General features: G+C 49.1%; 1 protein-coding gene across 11 annotated transcripts in view; it reads right to left on the minus strand.

Moving 5' to 3' along the window:
• Nucleotides 1-2,322: 2,322 nt before the first annotated feature.
• Nucleotides 2,323-17,687, minus strand: part of ZMAT4 (zinc finger matrin-type 4) — a 61,412-nt gene continuing 46,047 nt past the window's right edge. For 3 of the 11 annotated variants that reach the window (XM_015297406.4, XM_025142828.3, XM_040651541.1), the window contains exons 6-7: nt 15,483-15,579; nt 2,323-11,352 (exon numbers count right to left, since the gene is read on the minus strand). In XM_015297406.4, coding sequence (XP_015152892.1) covers nt 11,337-11,352; nt 15,483-15,579 — 113 coding nt within the window. In that variant the 3' untranslated portion in view covers nt 2,323-11,336. The remainder of the gene's footprint in view (nt 11,353-15,482; nt 15,580-17,687) is intronic. The other 8 variants (XR_005841549.2, XR_003071602.3, XR_003071601.3 and 5 more) reach the window with 8 other exon arrangements.

Here is a 17,687-nt window from a genome sequence, read left to right on the forward strand (position 1 = left end):
TTTGGCCACTGACTGCAGGAGCAAAGAGGAAACGAAGCAGCAGCCAAAGGAGGCCCCTGTTTGGTGCACATCTGCAAGCCAGGAGGGGAGATCTCAGCAGGGAAAGGCATTGACTCGGGGCTCTTTGCTCCTCCGCTGTCTGATGGAGGTTTGCCCACACTGCTTCTTAAGACAAACTGACACCGTTTCCATTCATGACATGGAACATTCATTAAATCACACACATTTCTTTCACCCCTGGCCTCCTACCAGCAGGGCAGCTGCACTGCCAGCACCCAGACGGTGTTTGTTTCAGACCATTTATCTGTAAAGGAGACACCAGGCTGAGCAAGAGCAGAACAAAAAGGAGCAGCTTTCTGTGCAGCAGGATGAACGCGTTTGGGAGCTCAGCTGGATGGGGAGCATTAGTTATAACGGATGGGAGGGGCACAGAGCAAAGCTGCAGAACCTCACTGTGCTGCATGGACAGGACTGGGACAGATCTGCAAATTCCCATGCCCAGAAACCAGAAAGCATTACTGGGAACTTCCTACAGCCCAGCACAACTGAAATAAGAACGAAACCAGCAACTCTCAGTTCATTCCTCTAATCAAATCCATATTCTAATTTCATACAGCATTGGAGACTTTATCTACAAGGGGAGGGGTGGGGGAAGGCATTTTAACAAAGGTGCCAAAAGCAAAAGCCCCTTCTACTGCAGAGCAGCAAGCAGTACGTGAGTTAGCAAACAGCTCCATCTTCAAAGCAAAACAAACGAGGAAATTTAGCAAGCATTAAAGACATCTCAGCAAAGCACTTCTAATTGCAGAGGAGAGGCCTGAAGGAGAAACAAACACGGAAAAACTAGCTGCAAGGATACATTAAAATTCTTAGGTTTGCCACTTAAGATGCTTTTTCTGTACAAATCACACATGCACCTGCAGACACATTGCACTGGGATGCAGCACTTGACCTTTCCAGCTCGTGGTGTCACCTGCACAGCTCAGGCTGCTGCAGGAGCACCCAGAGCAGAACAGGAGCAAGAAGCAGCCAGGTCTTCTGCCTCCTCTTATGACAGGGCTTCCTGACCAATTACATGATTCACCCTTAATTAACTTACGGTGCTGTCAGCTGCACCCTCCTAACCGTGCCCCTGTGACCACCTGAGGTTCTGCAGTCATTTACTGATGGTGGAGAACGATAAATTAATCAATGCCCCACACAGGAATTTCTGAAGTGTTTGTTCGTAGTTGTTCCAGCATCAGCCCAGCAGAACTGCTGGTGCCACAAACTGCCTGGAAGACAATCTGTTGTGCAGCTCAGGGGAGATAAGGCAATTAATGAGCATTTCTCCTTGCAGCCACTGGCACTGCAGCAGCCTCCAGTGAGCCCCAGGCCTTCCTCCTGGGTAATGGGAGCAGAAACTGATGTTATAGAACTGCTGCTTAAAATATTTCTGGCAGGAATTTGAGCTGATTGGGATTGTAAGCACTATTGCAACTATTATAGCAATGCTGAACGTGCAAAATAAGCCTCACATTTCTAAAGCAAAAGCATCTGAGCCACTCATACAGCACTGAGGAGGGTCACAGCCAGCAGAGCAGATCAGGAGATCTTTGCTTCTGATCCAGGGTTTACTCCTCAGCAACTCCATCACTGCACAGCATTGGTGCAGAGCTCAGCACATCCATGCTGCACCACTTGAGCGCGCAGGGCTGCCTCCTTCCAAACAGTGCAGAGCTCCCGGACCCCACTGAGAGCACAGCCCTGCAGACTGCAGTAGCACGGGGTGACCCAGTCTGTGCCAATACAGGGTTGCTCCAACCATCAACCCATCGCTACCATACCCACTAAACCACATCACTCAGTACCACCAATAAACCTGAGCAAACATTGCTGAGAAATTCCCAACAGTAAGCAAAACAGCTCGAGCATGAGGTGCTCGTGGACATTACAACAATAAGAAATCCAGCAAAACAAGCAGGAATTCCAGCTACTTACCAGACCTCCCCTGCAAAGAGCCGTATTAACACCCCCCAAACAGCACCTGCCCAACAGCTGCACAGCATTGCTGTTAATGAGCCCAGTGCAGCAGGGACCTGCATTCACAGGTGCAGCGATGCCTCATCAGGGCAAGGCCAACAAACACAGCAGTGGGGAATTGCAGGGAGAGAAGCAAGGGTAAGACTGAGGCTGTAGGACAGCAGAGTGAAGCAGTTCTGCAGTACACGAGGCACAAAGGTTATCCCACAAATCCTGAGCATCACCGCCCTGCATTCCCACGGCACTCCATCCCTTCAGGAAATCCATCTCCCCCAAAAGAGAAAATCCAATCATCCGGTCTGAATTGCAGATTATTTATTTTTAACATTCCTTTTGAAATACATCTCTGATTGTGCTTGCTTCAGAAGAGGGACATACACAGAGATGCTGTTCTTGGAACAGAAGTAGCCGGGCTGGGCGCTGCCCCATACAAACAACAGACTGTGCAAAGCCCCACAGGCAGATCACAGCATGGGCAACCCACATCTGCCAGGTGACAGTTCCTACTTGTGTGTCCCTTGCAAAACAGTAAATGCATTTTAAACACTGGGAAATCAGGTGATGGCTGTAACAGGATTCCAATATCCCAGATTTGAACTGATACACAAGGGTTATGAAGGCTGATTTCACAGGTGCTTACTGGCAGATTTGCCTCCTAACTCTCTAATTTGTTGTCATAATTATGTTAAACTGAAGCTGAATGTTTTTTCCAGCCTGAATCTTCCTTGAAGCTTTTTGTTTCTGTTTCACACCCAGGGAAGTCCTGTGGGGCCTCTTTGCCCTAAAGCTTGTCCATGTCCTACCTGTATTGGATGCTCTAATAAAAAAAATAGCTGTGCGTTTTGCTAAAAGTTTTGTTCTTTGCCACAAACCTTAATTTGCCTACACTCTCAGATCACCACCACCACAACTAACAGATTTACACAGAGCTGATGATGCAGGTGAAAGTCAGCAGGAACTCCCACAGTCCCTGTTCCCATTATCACAGTCTGCAGGCAGAGCCCCACAGCCCACACTCCCTATGTCTGAGGCCCCACAGAAATGCTCAGCTCCTGCCAGCTGTGCTCCTGCTGATTTTGCCTTCTTGCTTTCAGGGCCTGTAGGCACTTATTGTTAAGTGGCCACCGATGTGATGCTGAGGACAACAGCAAAATAAAGATGAGTTTTACCAGAATGTTGGTTGCTAGTGGTAAAGAAGGGCTTGACTGCTTGTCTTGTGCAAATGATTTAATAGCTTGATGGAGCTTTCTGGTCACATCAGTGCAGCTGGGCTGTATTGGAGGCTTTGCTGATTTATGCTGCCCTGCTCATCAGCTGTGCCTCGTTGCCCCTGAGAAAATTCACTCGGAAAGAGCACGTCATCATCTGGCTCTTCAGCTCTGTTCTATAAGGATTTATCCCAGTGGTGGCTTTGGTCTCCCCAACAAGTTGCTTTGCTTTAGTTCTTGCATACTTATCCTCCATTTCCATTTGACTTTTCCTCTTGGAATAACATCCCATGATCACCATCTCCAGCTCATTGGTGCTAAAAACCTTATGTCATTGAGTTACTGATTGGTCTTGTTCCATACAATGCATCCCGAAGTTGGGCCATCACCAGCACAAATACACTCCTTGGGGCTGTGTAGGACTGCACACTACATGCCAATGTACCCCCAAAGCCACTGCCCCCAGAGCAATCTGTTGCTTCCAGTTGCAGCCCTCAGTGTCCCTGCAGGAGCACAACAACTGTGTGTCTGCTCCAGGCTCCCTTTGGGACCCAGACGTGATTTTGCAGAAAATTGGAGCTTCCCTCTGTCTGATTCAAAGACAGAAACGAACCTGAGCAACTGGGGCATGGAGTGGGTGGAGGATGGGGGCTGCTTTTATCAGCATTGCCATTTTACTGAGGTTCATTTTAATGCATCTCAGCATTAATGAACTAAAAGTGTCTTTGGAAGTGACTCACAGTAGGGCGGGGGGAGGCAGCTGTGGCAGTGGTGGTACAGAGGCTCAGCTGGGCTCAGGCCAGACCTTGCCAAAGGTGCACACTGCTGAAACCTACAGAAGTGACTGAAGGCATGGATGTGAGCGATTGGCCCCGAGGGCAGACTGAGGGAAGAGAGCCCCGTGGCACCGACCAAAGCAGGAGCCCAGGAGCCCTCTCCCAGCAGAGGAATCGAAGCACCCAGCAGCTCAGACATCTCCATGCCCTGCTCTGCAGGGACGAGCACAGAGCACATCCTCGCAGTGTCCATCCGAGGGCCCCCTCGTCCCCAGCAGGGCACCATCCATGCTCCTGGCTCCTGCTGAGTCTCTTTGTCATTATTTAACACCGTGCATCTGCTGCATTCTGCATTTCCCAACAAAGATAATAACGCCCTCATTATGAGAAGCATTGTATCAATAGCACAAAGCTATAATGGAATTGAGGCCATCCTCCTGTTAAGACCAGCACCAGCCTCATTAAAAGCGTGCACAAGTGGGATGTCACGGACAGCGCTATTTTGAAGCCACTCTTTACTATTTTTCCCTTTTGGATGGAAGTGCTGCTCTGATCTATTTCTGAATGCAGCTGTCTCCAGGCCTTTGAAACCCCCCTCCGTCCCCACAGTGCCGATCTCACTTCAGTTTGGCCACCACAGCCCCCTGCAAAGAGCCCTGGGACCACCACAGCGGGGTCTGTCCTGCTCTGTCCTGGCTGCAGGGCGCAGCATCCATCCTGCACAGAGCAGAAACTGCACGGGGTGAAGCCCTCGCGTGACCCTGACCAGAGCAGCAGCTGCTGTGATGCACACAGGCTAATTAGGGAGGCTGCTGCTTAGCGTGGGGAGGTGGGCTGCAGCTCCGATGCCTATCTTGGATGCTACTGAAGGTTGTGGGCCAACACATCTGATAGAAAACAAATTAAGGTCATCCTGGTTATTCATTGCCGTGGGCTGACAAGGTGCAAAGCAGCCTTTTTGTATTTTCATGATATCATTATTGCTATTATTGCAGCTATAGCAATGCAGCAAAGGGCAAGCTGCCAAACTGCCACATACTTTGATTCAAGCAATTGATTAAAACATGAACTTGTAAGAGGCTTTATGCTTTGGAGAGCAAGAAAAATCACAGAGTACGGCCCAACCTAAATGCCTAAAGGGCTGTTGAACACATTGCGGGTCTGTCTGATGAAATAAAGTAATTCTCCAAGAATTCAGTGTGTACTCACAAAGAATCAGCGTTGTCAAACACTACATTTGAACTCAATCAGTTATTTACATTTACTGCGATAACAACTATGATTATATAAATGGATTGGAGCTCTGGAGTGAAACATCCATCCCACGCCTCTGCTCGCTCTCATTACTCCATCCACCTTCCCTGCAGCGAATGCTGACGGGGATTTCTCCCACCTGGCAGCACTTTGTCCCGCACGGCAGTGGCTGTCTGCAGGATTCAGACCGATTTCAGAGCAGCAGCTGCATTTCTTTTCTCGTGGAGCCGCTGTGATTGAAAACCCCTAATTCTGCACTGCCTCCCATCTCGCGGGGAGGCTCCTCTTCCAAAATGTTGTCGCTCAGTGTTTGCACAGCGCTGTGAGCAGTGCCTGCTCTGCTCTGCGGTTCTGTGCCTGACGCTGCCGTTCTGTGCAGCACAGGGGATGCTCACGGGGCTCTCCCTGTGTTCTGCTCCTTGCAGGAGGGCAGAGATCAACTCCCAGAAGCCGGTGTGATCCCATAACCCGTGCTGGGAGCTCCTCAGCAAGAACAGCTTTCTTGGCAGAGGGGAACGGATGGAAAACAGCACTGTTCTCCCTCCAAATGCCTTCTGCTGACTGCGTGCTTTGATCCCGGATTAGGAGAGCATGTTGGAAATGTAGTGATGCTAAAAGCAGGCCGGGCTGAACACGGCTGCTCAGTCCCAGCAGCACCCAGCAGGCTCCTCGGCACCCAGCCCATGCTGGCCAAAACATTTGCTTTTCCTCCACCTGCCAGGGAGCTCCAACAGCAATTAGCACGGCCAGGCTGCTGGGGATGCACTTTTTCCTCTGGATTTTTTTCCTCTGATTCCAGTTTCCTTCGTTTCTCTTTTGAATTTCTCTCCTTTGACTCTTGGCTTTTTGCCCTGAGGCCATTTTCCTGCTGAGCCCAGTGGGGAGGAAGGTGAAGAGCAAAACCAACATGCAGAAACTCCGGAGCACTGACAGTGTCAGTGCCATCTGACACAGCAGGTGAAGAGCTGAGAAAGGGGATAAGCAGAAAGAAATCAAGCTTTTGCCACTTTGCAAGTCAAAAACGTCCAGTAGAAATGTGATATTTAGGCTGGCTTGGAGCTGTCACAACAGTCACAAAATCCCTTTAAATGATGCTTGTTCATGGGAAAAAAAAAAAGCAGAAAAAAGAACACACCCATCTGAGCTATTAAGGAAAACGAAAGGCAGAGATAAATAGAGAATGGTGGATGGTAAAACATGTGCAATTGCACCTCTTGTACAATAGATGTGCTTTCTTTCTCTGCTCAGCTTGAAGGCTGAGCATGACAGCCGCCTCATCAACAGCACTGTACAATAACATCTCCTTGCTATTAATATGCAAATTGAAATGCACACACTGATTAAAAACGTATTAGACAAAGGCTATTGTCAGAGATGTACGAGCACACCACGAGGCTCCATTAGTGAGCAGCAGAGCACAGAGGGGCCGCTGCTGAAACTTTCCAGCCCTGGTATGGCAAAGCCCGTACAGGGCCGGCGAGCTGTGGGCATCAGCAGTGCATCAGCACAGCAACACCCCCAGGTAGGGACCTGCAAATGGAGCCCTCTGCTCTGCAGGACACAGCTCTGACCTAAGAGCCCTGTAGCTGCCTGGAAGAGCACACGTGGCAAAGAGAAACATCAGTAGAACATTGGGAATACCTCCATCATCCCCATTCTGACACTGGAAATAGACTAAAAAATGCATCCTGAAGTCTTGCAGTGAGCTCAGTGCAGTAATGTAAGTGGGGAACACATTGGGATGTCAATGCCTGTTTGCTCTTTCCTCCTCTAGATCACAAATATTTAACAACCAAATTGGGTTCTCTCTGCCTCTCACTGCAGCAAACACGGAGGTTCCAATCTGCTCTCGTGGTGGGAGAGGACCAGAAGCTCAGAAGGACCCAGAGATCCATGGTGAGCGCCGGGCACAGCCTGCAGGAAGGATTTCACACACAGAACTGTGGGGAAGGTGGATCTAAAGGTCAAGGCTTGCTAATGAGGCTGATGCAAGAGGAACTTAACAAAGAAAGCACCATTTACACACGGGGAGCATTCTTCTCCCGTGATTAATTTCTTCCTATGAAGTGGCGTGCCTCAGGGCAGAGTCACTGTACAGACTGTTGCCATAGAGCTTTATTGCCTTAACATGGGAAGCCAGTTAAGAAAACATGTATTATTTGTGCTGTGATGTGTCTGAGCATAGAGCAGCACAGGAGGGCAGGCTGTGGCCTTCTGAGACATTGCAGCCTGAGGAACGGTACTGCTGTGTGCTACAGAACTTGAGCAGAACACATCTACAGGATCACAGCTCTGGTGCTAGAATCACACCAGCCACCAGCGGTGCTCCGTTAGCACTGCTCGGCAGGAATGTGTGTGAGTGTGACGCAGCCAGGCTGATGGTTATTACCTTTACAGTCTCCTTGACGTGGAATTTTGAGCTGCGAAAAAGTTTGAGCGGAGCAAACTCACATCCTGCAAGGTATGGCTGTGCTGCAGGACAAATGCAGCCTGCGTGGTTTTAATGAAGAAATTATAAGCAAAAGTCTTCACCCTTCTATTTAAACCAACCTCCGGGGATGTGAGGGTTTCACTGCTTCCATTGCCAAAGTTCCCAGATATATCTGCACAGCCTTTAAGCTTGGAGTGCCGTACCCATCTCAACATCAGAGCGAAGCGCGCAGTCTGGAGGCAGTTCTGCAGGGATTGCTGACTTCCCACCAGGAGATTTGTCTTTTTATGTCTTGCTTTGAAGGCCTAATGAACTTCAGAAAAGGAAGAGATTAGAAGGATTTAGGGACCAAAGCCTGCGGCCATTGCTTCCATGCAGGCAGGCAGCACAGCTGGGGAGGGCCGTCCAGGCTGCTCAGCCCAGCACACTGCAGCAGGAGCAGAGCTCTCTGCACACCTGCCCGGGAGAAGGAGTTGTGCTTGTGCTGTAATTAATTTGCTGCAATTAGCTCACTGTGATTACCTGAGCACACGAGTTAGGAAATCCTCCTTTCTCCTGGCAGCATCACCTCTGCAGCACCCTGAGCACAAAATGGGAGGAGGAGAAGGAGGGCTGTGGGAGTCTGGGGGGAAGGAGCTCCAAAAATTCCCCACCCACCTGAATGGTGTGCTCTATTTCTGTACCACATTCCCTCTGTAAAGAGGCAGCTTACTTTCAGAAACACTGCCTTACATTATCACCCAGACCACGATAAATGAAAGAGCCCCATAGCTATGGAACCCAAGGAGATGCTTACTCATCTGCAAAGAGCCCATTCTCCTGCACACATGAAAGGCATTGATGCAAGAGCACAAATTAATCATGTAGAGCTTCTTTAGTACTTCTACTGACCCCGGAGAGTAAACAATTCCATTCTGCAGCATTTCCAACCTTTCCCTCTGCACAGCTGAAGGCAGAAGTGCAGCAGCAGTCAGGGAAGAGGTGACAGCACCAAAGGTCACGCTGTAAGGATGCACTCCTGTCCTCCTCAGCAATGCAGTCGTTCTCCTCCACCACCTGAATTTTGTTTCTGTGCCCCCCACCTGCTGCAGCCAAGAAAGGGGAATGGGGTCTTTGCCCCATTTTCTTTGTAATCTCTGTGATCAACCACGATGATATTCATATTTATTCCATCAGCCTTGAGGATGAACAATGGTTTGTCCTGTTTGGTTGAGCAATTAGCCCAGCTATTGTGCAGATGTAGCACGTCCCTTTGATTAAATGCCAGATGAAAATAAAGTGCTGATCATTGCCCATTATTTGCCAATAGATTTCATATGACAAAAACAAACGAGCAAAACAAAAAACACAGACACAGGAAACTCACAATGCAAAACCACAGAGGTCTCATTTCTTCTTCGACTGCTGGGGGTCTATTGAGTTTCATTGCTGGCAGGCAAAATAAACACGGCCTTCTGCAGAGCAACGTGTGTTATTGATCTGCCTCCTGATTTAGGAGAATTATTTCTCTTCTCTCCCAAAGATTTGCAAAGAGTCCTTTAGAAATACATCTGGTGAGCTCAGGCTTTTAATTGCCTTCTCAAGGTAAAATAATTATTTTCACCAACAAAAAAGGGTTTGTTTTCTTCAAACAGGCAGCGAGGTAGTGAGGGATTTCAGAGTCCCAGGTGAGATAGTAATTAAAACCAGTGGCACAGCATTGCCAGCAGGGAGGAGAGCTGAGCAGCTTTGCAGTGCCCATTGGGTGCAGCAGCACAGCCCTGCAGCGAACATCCCAGGGTAGGAGAGGCACAAAGAGCAGAGCTGCCAGCAGCAGCGACACTGTTTTCTGTCCCTCCATGAGTAGGCATTGCCCACGGCATCCTCTGCTACTGACTTACCAGCAGCCACACCACAGACACACAGTGACAGCAGTGATGCTATGAACACATCAAATGACATCTGCACCACAGCCGCAGGTTTCCAGGCGATGTGCCCAACTGCCCCTCATCTGAAAGACAGCACTGCTCAACACCACGATGCAGAGCAGCATGTTCTTCCTTTGCTTTGATTTAGCAGTGTGCAGAGAAGCGGATGGAGGACGCAGATCAAACACCCATGGACAGTTTGTTCAGTTGGCAGAGAATTCACAAACCTGCAGGCCCTGTGGGTTTTAAATTCAGTTTCCCAACACAGAGCCAACAGCAGAGGGGCACCGCTCACTTTGAGATGCTGCATTTCTGGTAAGTGAGCTGATGGAGCTGTAGGCATCACCACTCCCTTCCAAAGACAGCAGACGGCCTCTGGTTGAGCGTGCTCAAAGAGGAAATGTCACAGCCTGTTATTTCGGAGATGCAGAAGCAGGGAAATGGGCAGCCTCAGAAGGATTGTGCTACTACAGATATATAAACCAACCAGATTGCTCTGGAAGAGGTGGTGCTTAATCTCTATCAACATTCTCAAGACAGGTTCGCTGCATGCAAAGTGCACTAAGCGAGCTGGTAGAACACGGGGCACAGCAAGGGTTGCTCTGCTTTGCTTGTAGGACGTACTTGAAATCTGATCTTAGTTATCTCAGTTCTTCGCATTGCAGCAGCCTAGGCAAGATATCTGGTCCCTCTCTGCTGACTGCAGCAGAAAGCCTAACACCATTTCAAACCCCCTCATTTCCAGTGGGTAGGTACTCACACCTCAGCTCACCCCAACACAGGTGAGGAATTCACACCTTGCAGATGAGCTGCAGATGAGGACCCAGGAGGGATCCGCACAGCACTCCTCTGGACATCTGAGGCCGCTGCATCGTTTTCCTTCCAATGCTTTGAGGCTTTTTCCTCCCTGTTAGCAAGGACCCACTTCCCACCATGGGGCCCCGGCTGTGCAGCCCTCAGACTGGACCGGGGGGCTCTCTGGAGCAGTGGGCACCGGGAAGTGTTCCCGCAGGGCTCCAGCATCCATGTCCTGCAAGCAGCCTCCATGGCAGCATCCCTGCCCGGCACCCACCGCCCTGCTGCAGAGCGAGGGGTGTTGGGCATCGGTGTGCATCCAGAGTCAGCAGAGCAGACAGCTCCCATCCACCCATCAGCAGTCCTAACGGCAGGAAAAGGATCCTAGGCTTTCATTTTTGCTTTCTCCACTCAGTGAACTGTTTGTTTCTCTGAAGACAAAGAGGAAAGGAAAACATTCATCCGTTATTCAATCCCTGCCATTCACTTTTGGCTGTCGGCACAAACCATGCTGGAGGAGGTGAAGGAAGTATGTTTATTTCTGGCTGGAGACTGGTTACATCACTACCGTGGGTCACGTAATAGAATGCTTTTATGCTCTCGGAAGAAATCTAAGAATAAATATGAGAAAGTAAAATAGTTCCTTTCCTCTGTCTGTGGTGATGGGTGGTGATGAAGCGTCGTATTTACAGGACTGTTATCATTCTCTAAACTCTGTGCTGAATAAATATTATCTTGAAAGGGTAAAAAAATCCATTGAAATATTTTAACTCACCACAAAATTAAAAAAAAAAAAAAAAATAGTAGTATCTGTCTGTCTGTCTGTCCAAAGCGAGGTTAATCACGTGTCAGTCAGCCAGGCACCACATCGACGTCCAGGACAGCAGCCTTCCTCCCTGCAGGTGGGGGCTCAGTGCTTTTCCTCGCTCCATCCCATGTGCTGCTACTGATTCTTCAGGCTGCAACAAGAAATGGAGCAGGGTCACGCTCAGCCCTGCTGTTCCTGGTTTGGATGCAGGGCCCTGCTGAGTTTTTATCTTGGCTGAGTTTTTAATGGGATCAATTGGAAACCTTAAGCATAGAGATGGGCTTTGCGAAAGGAAAAAGGGCGCCTTGCTTGGATCCTCAGCTTAAATGGGTGAGATCAGCACCACCTGCAAACTCACCAGGAGACGACGAGGAGTTCCTCGTTGGGTGATATCAGACTGGCAGATCAGAAATCAGCTGTTTATGCTTTGCATTAAAATAATTAATCTGCACACCCGGCACCACAAAACCAATCTCACCATTCCAGGGCTCTCAAATTATGATCAAAACAGCAGATATCACAGACACCTTTATTTCCCCTTACTTTAAAGGGAAGGGAGACAATTTAATCCTGTAATGAGAGGAAGTATTACTAGCTGCTCTTCATAGGCAGTGTAATTATTCAGCTGATCTCTGGAACCAGAAATAATGACAAATTAGAGTGCCTTTCAGTTCCATCTACCTTTTAGAACTATTCATCTTCTGGAGTTATTATCACTCCAAAGGCTTCTTTATGTTTTAGGCAGTGGCCGCCATACATCACAGAAAACACACAGAGAACCTTTCTGCTGCCAATAAAAGTTGCCATCAGCCACAACAGGCAGCAAATATTTGTTTACGCTTTCTGAAATAGATTGAAAAAGACACGGAAATGCAATCATGGTGAAGAGTGACATTTGTCCAGGCACGGTATTTACAGTGTTTTGATTAGCTGCGATTGCTGAACAGCCAAGCAGCTTATGTTAATAAATGCCCCATTCCAATTAGACATCTGTGTTCTGAATCAGGATAAAGAAAAGGAAAGGTGCCCTCGCCGGCACGAAGCCTGCTGTCATTGCTCCTCAGCTGCCCATTCATCATCTGGGCTGTGCAGGATGCGATCCCACGGCCACGGGAAGGGCTGGGAGGGAACAGTTTGCATCAAACCACAAAGAATGAAGGATTCTGCTGCTTTCGGCCCATTCCAAGGCCAACACGAGGTTCTCCCCCAGCATTTTGGATATGACACCACATCGTTCTGCAGCTCCTCACAACCCCATCTTCTGGTTGCCACCAATCCCCATAGAAACAGAGCGCTGGCCATGGCCAGCTGGGCTTGGGAGAAGGAGGAAGGGAGAAGGGCAGATTAAAAAAACCACATCTATTTCTGGAAAGTAATCCAACAGTGACTCAATCACCACCGCACAGCTCATAAATCCCTAATTAAAGGTTTGGAGCTCCCCCCCGCTGCAGATGTTCCAGAGTCCGGCTCCAGTCCTGCACAGCATGCCCACACACAGCAGCACCCATCGGACTGCGCAGGGCAGTGATTCTATGATGATTCTATGATGTTGACAGAATGGGGACCTTGAAAGAAACGTTCTCTATCAGGCTGGAGAGGCAGATCCCTCACTTTGTTAGGAGATATTTTTGAAAGGTGCATTTTTGCTTCATTTTCAAGTGCACTACTTAAAGCATCTGCATCCTGGAGAAAGAGTGGGAACGAATACTCGTTACCTCACTCTTTAAATTCGCTGACCGGAGGGTTAAGGACAAGTTCAACACCAGCCACCTCCTCCCACATTTTTATTCAACACCACAACATCAGCCAAGGCACTTCCAGCCACTTTTCCTCCAGCACCTCATGGAGATGCACAGGAAGGGCTGAGCCCCACATCCCACAGAGCACCGCCTGAGAGCTGCTGTGTGTTGGGTTATTTAAAGCAGCTCCAGCAGCGGCCTGGATGCACGGTGCCCTCTGGAGAGCTCTGGAGCTATAATAAGTACCTGCTCCTCATCTCAGTCCTCATAAACGTTCTTCTCTGCCAAAGTAGCTTTTCAGAGAACTCATCTCCCCGGTACATGATGGGTGCTCCCAGCTCCCAGCCTGCAATCACCACCCTGCCTGTCCCAAGCTAAACCTCTTCCTTTACAACTCCTTTTTTATGAAATTAAGTATGACAGCTACATAAAATGTTTTGTTGCCTTGGCAACTGCAATGCATTAGCTTCGATGTGGGTTATGAGGAAGAGGACAGCCTTGATGCTAACCCACAGTAATGAGAATGGCACAAAGCAGTGGGCAAGATGCTGGACCAGGCACTGATGGGAAAGGCCCCCACCACGCACAGCACTCTGCTTCCCCGTGCCCATATAGAAGACAATGAAGCTACAGAAATGCCTTTAAATGAAGAGAGCAAAATCTGGTTATGCACTAATTATAGGGTGGGAAGAGCTTTTGTTTTGCACGAACCCAAGCTGCCAAGCCATTGTCTCCCATTCTTCTGCACTTCCCTACAGTTGTGCAGTGCTGGGATCCTTAGGCTCAAAGATGATTGTAAAAGAATGAACAATGGACAGAGGAAATGGAATAACTAGAGCAATTTCCCATAGAAATTGGACAGACGAATGTCTCTAATTGGCATTCCATTATTACATTTGTAACACGCTTTCTTACGAATTCACTGCTTTGTTTTTCTTTGTACTGAATGCCCATGAAGATCTCTGGGGACGAGACTTAAATCATTAGCAATGAGTGATAAGAAACTAAATTTGGAATGACAGACCAGAATATTAATTTGTGAAAGGGGGAGGTCCTGGAAGAGCAGTGAAAGTCCTGCAGCCTCAGAGCCGCTCCTGTGCTCCTCCTGCCCCTGCTTTTGCTTCCAGCCAAGGACAACAACCCAATGCTCTGCAGCAAACGCCCTCCGTTAGGCTCCAAATTCAGCCAAGGGAAAAGGATGAAGCAAAGTGCCTTTGAAGTTTCTGTCAGTTGGAAGGAAGCTTTCGGAACAGCAACAGATGAGAAAAGAATCCTCTTTCTGCAGGAATGGTGTAAGGGCTGGAGATGGGACTGTGCTAACTGCAGGTGGTTGGGAAACAAAGCAGGAGGTGTGGGCACCAAACAGGGAGTGCCAGGCACTCACTCACTCCATGCTGAACAAAAGGAGTGCATCTTTTCTGCACATCACTATTTCCTGTCCATGAGGCTGCTTTGATTTGAAACGAACTCCTTTTTCCTTTGCAATAACAACAGCAGCAATGACAGCGATAATAACACAAACACTGAAAGCCTGGCAGGGGAAGGATAAATTACAGCTCCGCGCCCCAGCAGCACATTGCAGCTGCTCCCACCTCGGGTTTCCAACAGGACGAGCTGTCAGCTCTGCTCTCCAGCAATGGCACTGACACTGATCCATCAGCACTGTCCCCCTGTGTAGCCCAGAGGTGCAGAGCTGCATTGCACACACCAAGGAGCAGGAAGATGGGGTGGGGGCTGCCTGGGGTTCCCCATTCCCTGCACAGCCACCATGGGCACCCCCACAGCTGCCTCCCACATCCCACCCACCCGTGGCATGGGGGAGGAGGTTGAGCTGCACCACACAACATCACCTCTTCCCCCCGCTAACGAAGATATAAGTCCAGGAAGGGTAATATTTGGAATGGTCTGCGAATAAACAGGACAGAGCCAAAGTGAATAGCAAAGAGAATCTTTGAAGGTCTAACATCAGCAAGGGGAGGGCTGCACCTGCCTTTTGGTGGCTTAAACAAAAGGAGACACTGGTGCTTACTGCCGGATCACCACTTGGACCGCCCTTAAAGCTGCCTCAGGTACTTCAGTAACGAATGACATCTTTATGTCCCTCCTCTAATCTGGGCTGCCCTTGGTCCTCCAGCCTGAAACAGTTCCCAAAGCTCACATGAAAGTGTATTAAGAGAGATTATTTCATTAATCTACTCCTCGGTACCGTGTCTCTTTATCACTTCATTTTAATAATTTGCACTAATTGACAGAGCAGATTCCCTCCTAAACTCAGGAACTTGGGCAGGTCATTTGCTGTAAATCACAGCACATTTTCACTTGGAAACACCTGGTCCTGTCCAGCCCCCAGTGCCTCTGCTGGGGCTCAGCACACCAAAGGTGCTCCCAGCACAGTGTGACCATGGGGGCCCACAGCACCCCAACACACACACAGAGCACCATCAGCCCTCAGCAAGAAGCATGAGGCATTGCTTCCTATAGTGCCTCAACACCCCAATAGGCACAGATGGACAGAGGGCCCCCGGAGCGCAGCGGTACCCACTTGGTCTGGTGCTTGGAGCCCTTCAGGTGCGCGTGGTACTGCTCTATGGAGTTCAGTGTGACGTTACAGATGTTGCATGTGTAGCTGCGCTTCAGGCCTGCAAAGAGAAGCCAGGTTTGTTAGTAGTGTACCCGCTGAGCTTGTTGGTGCAGGCTGAGGACTGTGCAGGGAGAAAAAGCATCTCTGTGCTTCAGGAAACGGCCTCTGCCTGTGCCATGCACTGCTTGGAGTCAGGGCAGCAGACAGAGGCTGCCAATGGCTGCAGAACTAGAGAAAGGAAAGCATAACATTTGCCCCTCACAAGCTTCTAATTAATCAAAAAGCACTCAGATCTACTCTCATTCCCAGCTTCAAGGACTTTTCTCCTTACAGTGACCTCTCTATGTACTTTTCCAGTCCAGGGTATCCAAGCTCTGCTGAAGCCTGAAGGAGGATTTGTAAAGGCACAGTACCACAAGGGGCTCAGAGGCCCAGGGGCACCGCAGTCTCCACCACCATCCCATGGCTCTCACAAAGCATCATTCTGCTCAGAATAACGAACATTGAGGCCCCCACATGTTCCCCTGCTTCCTGGTGCACAGATTGGGGCCATTCCTCATCGCACTCAGAGGCTGCACCACCTGGGAGCTTTTCTCCAAGAGGATCAACGCATCCGTTCAGCTGAGGTCCCCTCCATGGCAGAGGAGGGAACAGTGCAGGGACAGCCCTGCACACAGCCCTGCACGCAGCCGTGCCAGAACGAAGGGCAGAACAAAAGCAATTGCTGGTTTCCATTAAGGGAGCAAACTTGGCGACAAGGCACAGCAGGTCGGTACAACTCATGGGAAAGGACGAGGCTCCCCTCTCTGCAGAGCACACAATTTAACCTCGCAGTTCTCTCACCTTGGGAAAAGAGTACAGCAGCTGCAAAGAGGAACTACAGAAACAGGCACTCCTGTGCCTCACCTAACATGTTTGCACTGCAAAGACACAGCGTGGCTGAACGTGCATTAAACGCCCGTTTTCCTCCTGGACATCCTTGAAACAGAGAGATGGCAATCAGAGCTTCTGAGTGCCGCTATGTAGGGCGAGGCTTCACATAAATTAAGCACATAAATGCAGACCTAAGTGTTCCCAATCCCCGATTCTGTTGTCTCCCTTAATAGTCTGCATGTAAGAGACCCATTTCTGCTCTCCTCCTCTCTTTTGTATTTAACATCCCAAGAATTCCCCGGGCATCATGGCGGTATTAGCATTGCTGCATTAAACACACATCGGCATTACAGTAAACCATTGATGCTCAAATAATTCTGTCTTGTTCTCTTAGGAAAAAAAAAAAAGGAATTTTAAATTCCAGTGTCAGGTTGCTGCTTCGCACTGATTCACTTCCATGAAGACCCAAACAGAGCATTTCAAGCTTAACTGAAGAGCTCAACGTGAACACACAGAGGTGTGGGATTCCTACCACAGACTGCAGTGCTCTGTAAGAACAATTTTAATGCACCCTGCGACCGTCCTGTTGGCTTTGCACGGTGTTATTCCTGCACTGATCCCAACCAGAGGGGGCTGTTAGGAAATTCTGGCCTGTTCATCTGCACATTCACTTCGGTGTCCTTGTGACACATCAGCATTCCCTCCCCTGAATCACGACATGCGTTCATGTAAAATTGAATGCACTCGTATCCATCCAATAAAATATTTAAGAGTGAAGTCATTAATGTCATTCTGCATAGAATGCATTAAAACACATTCCAGGAGAGTACTTGTTAAATCACATTTTACCAACCAAAATTGACAGCACAGAATGAAAAGTATTTATAAGGCATATGAGGAAATTATGAGCCAGGAAGGAAAATTGACCTCCTTGCCTGACTTGGCAAGATAGCATCCGCACCTCTGGCAATTCATCCGTGCACAGAGAATGCAAAGGCTGTGGGTGATGGCATCCTGTGCAGCCACTGCTTCTGCCTCACTGCTGAGGTGCACCCCAACCCCACACTGTCACCTCTCCTGCTCACCCCAAGCAGCCCCCAGGCAAACACCCACACCCCTGGGACGGAGCACTCATGGGCAGCTACACCTCATTCAGATGGGAGGAATGGTGCTGCGGCTGAGGCTCCGTTCTCCTTCCCCTCTCCCCTTCCTCATCCCAAAACAAGACTTCAAAACCGCAGGATGAGTGCTCGGCAAGAAGAACCAATGCTTTTGTTTCCTATAAATATCAGT

Source organism: Gallus gallus, chromosome 22, assembly GCF_016699485.2.
Source record: "Gallus gallus isolate bGalGal1 chromosome 22, bGalGal1.mat.broiler.GRCg7b, whole genome shotgun sequence".
Classification (NCBI taxonomy): domain Eukaryota; kingdom Metazoa; phylum Chordata; class Aves; order Galliformes; family Phasianidae; genus Gallus; species Gallus gallus.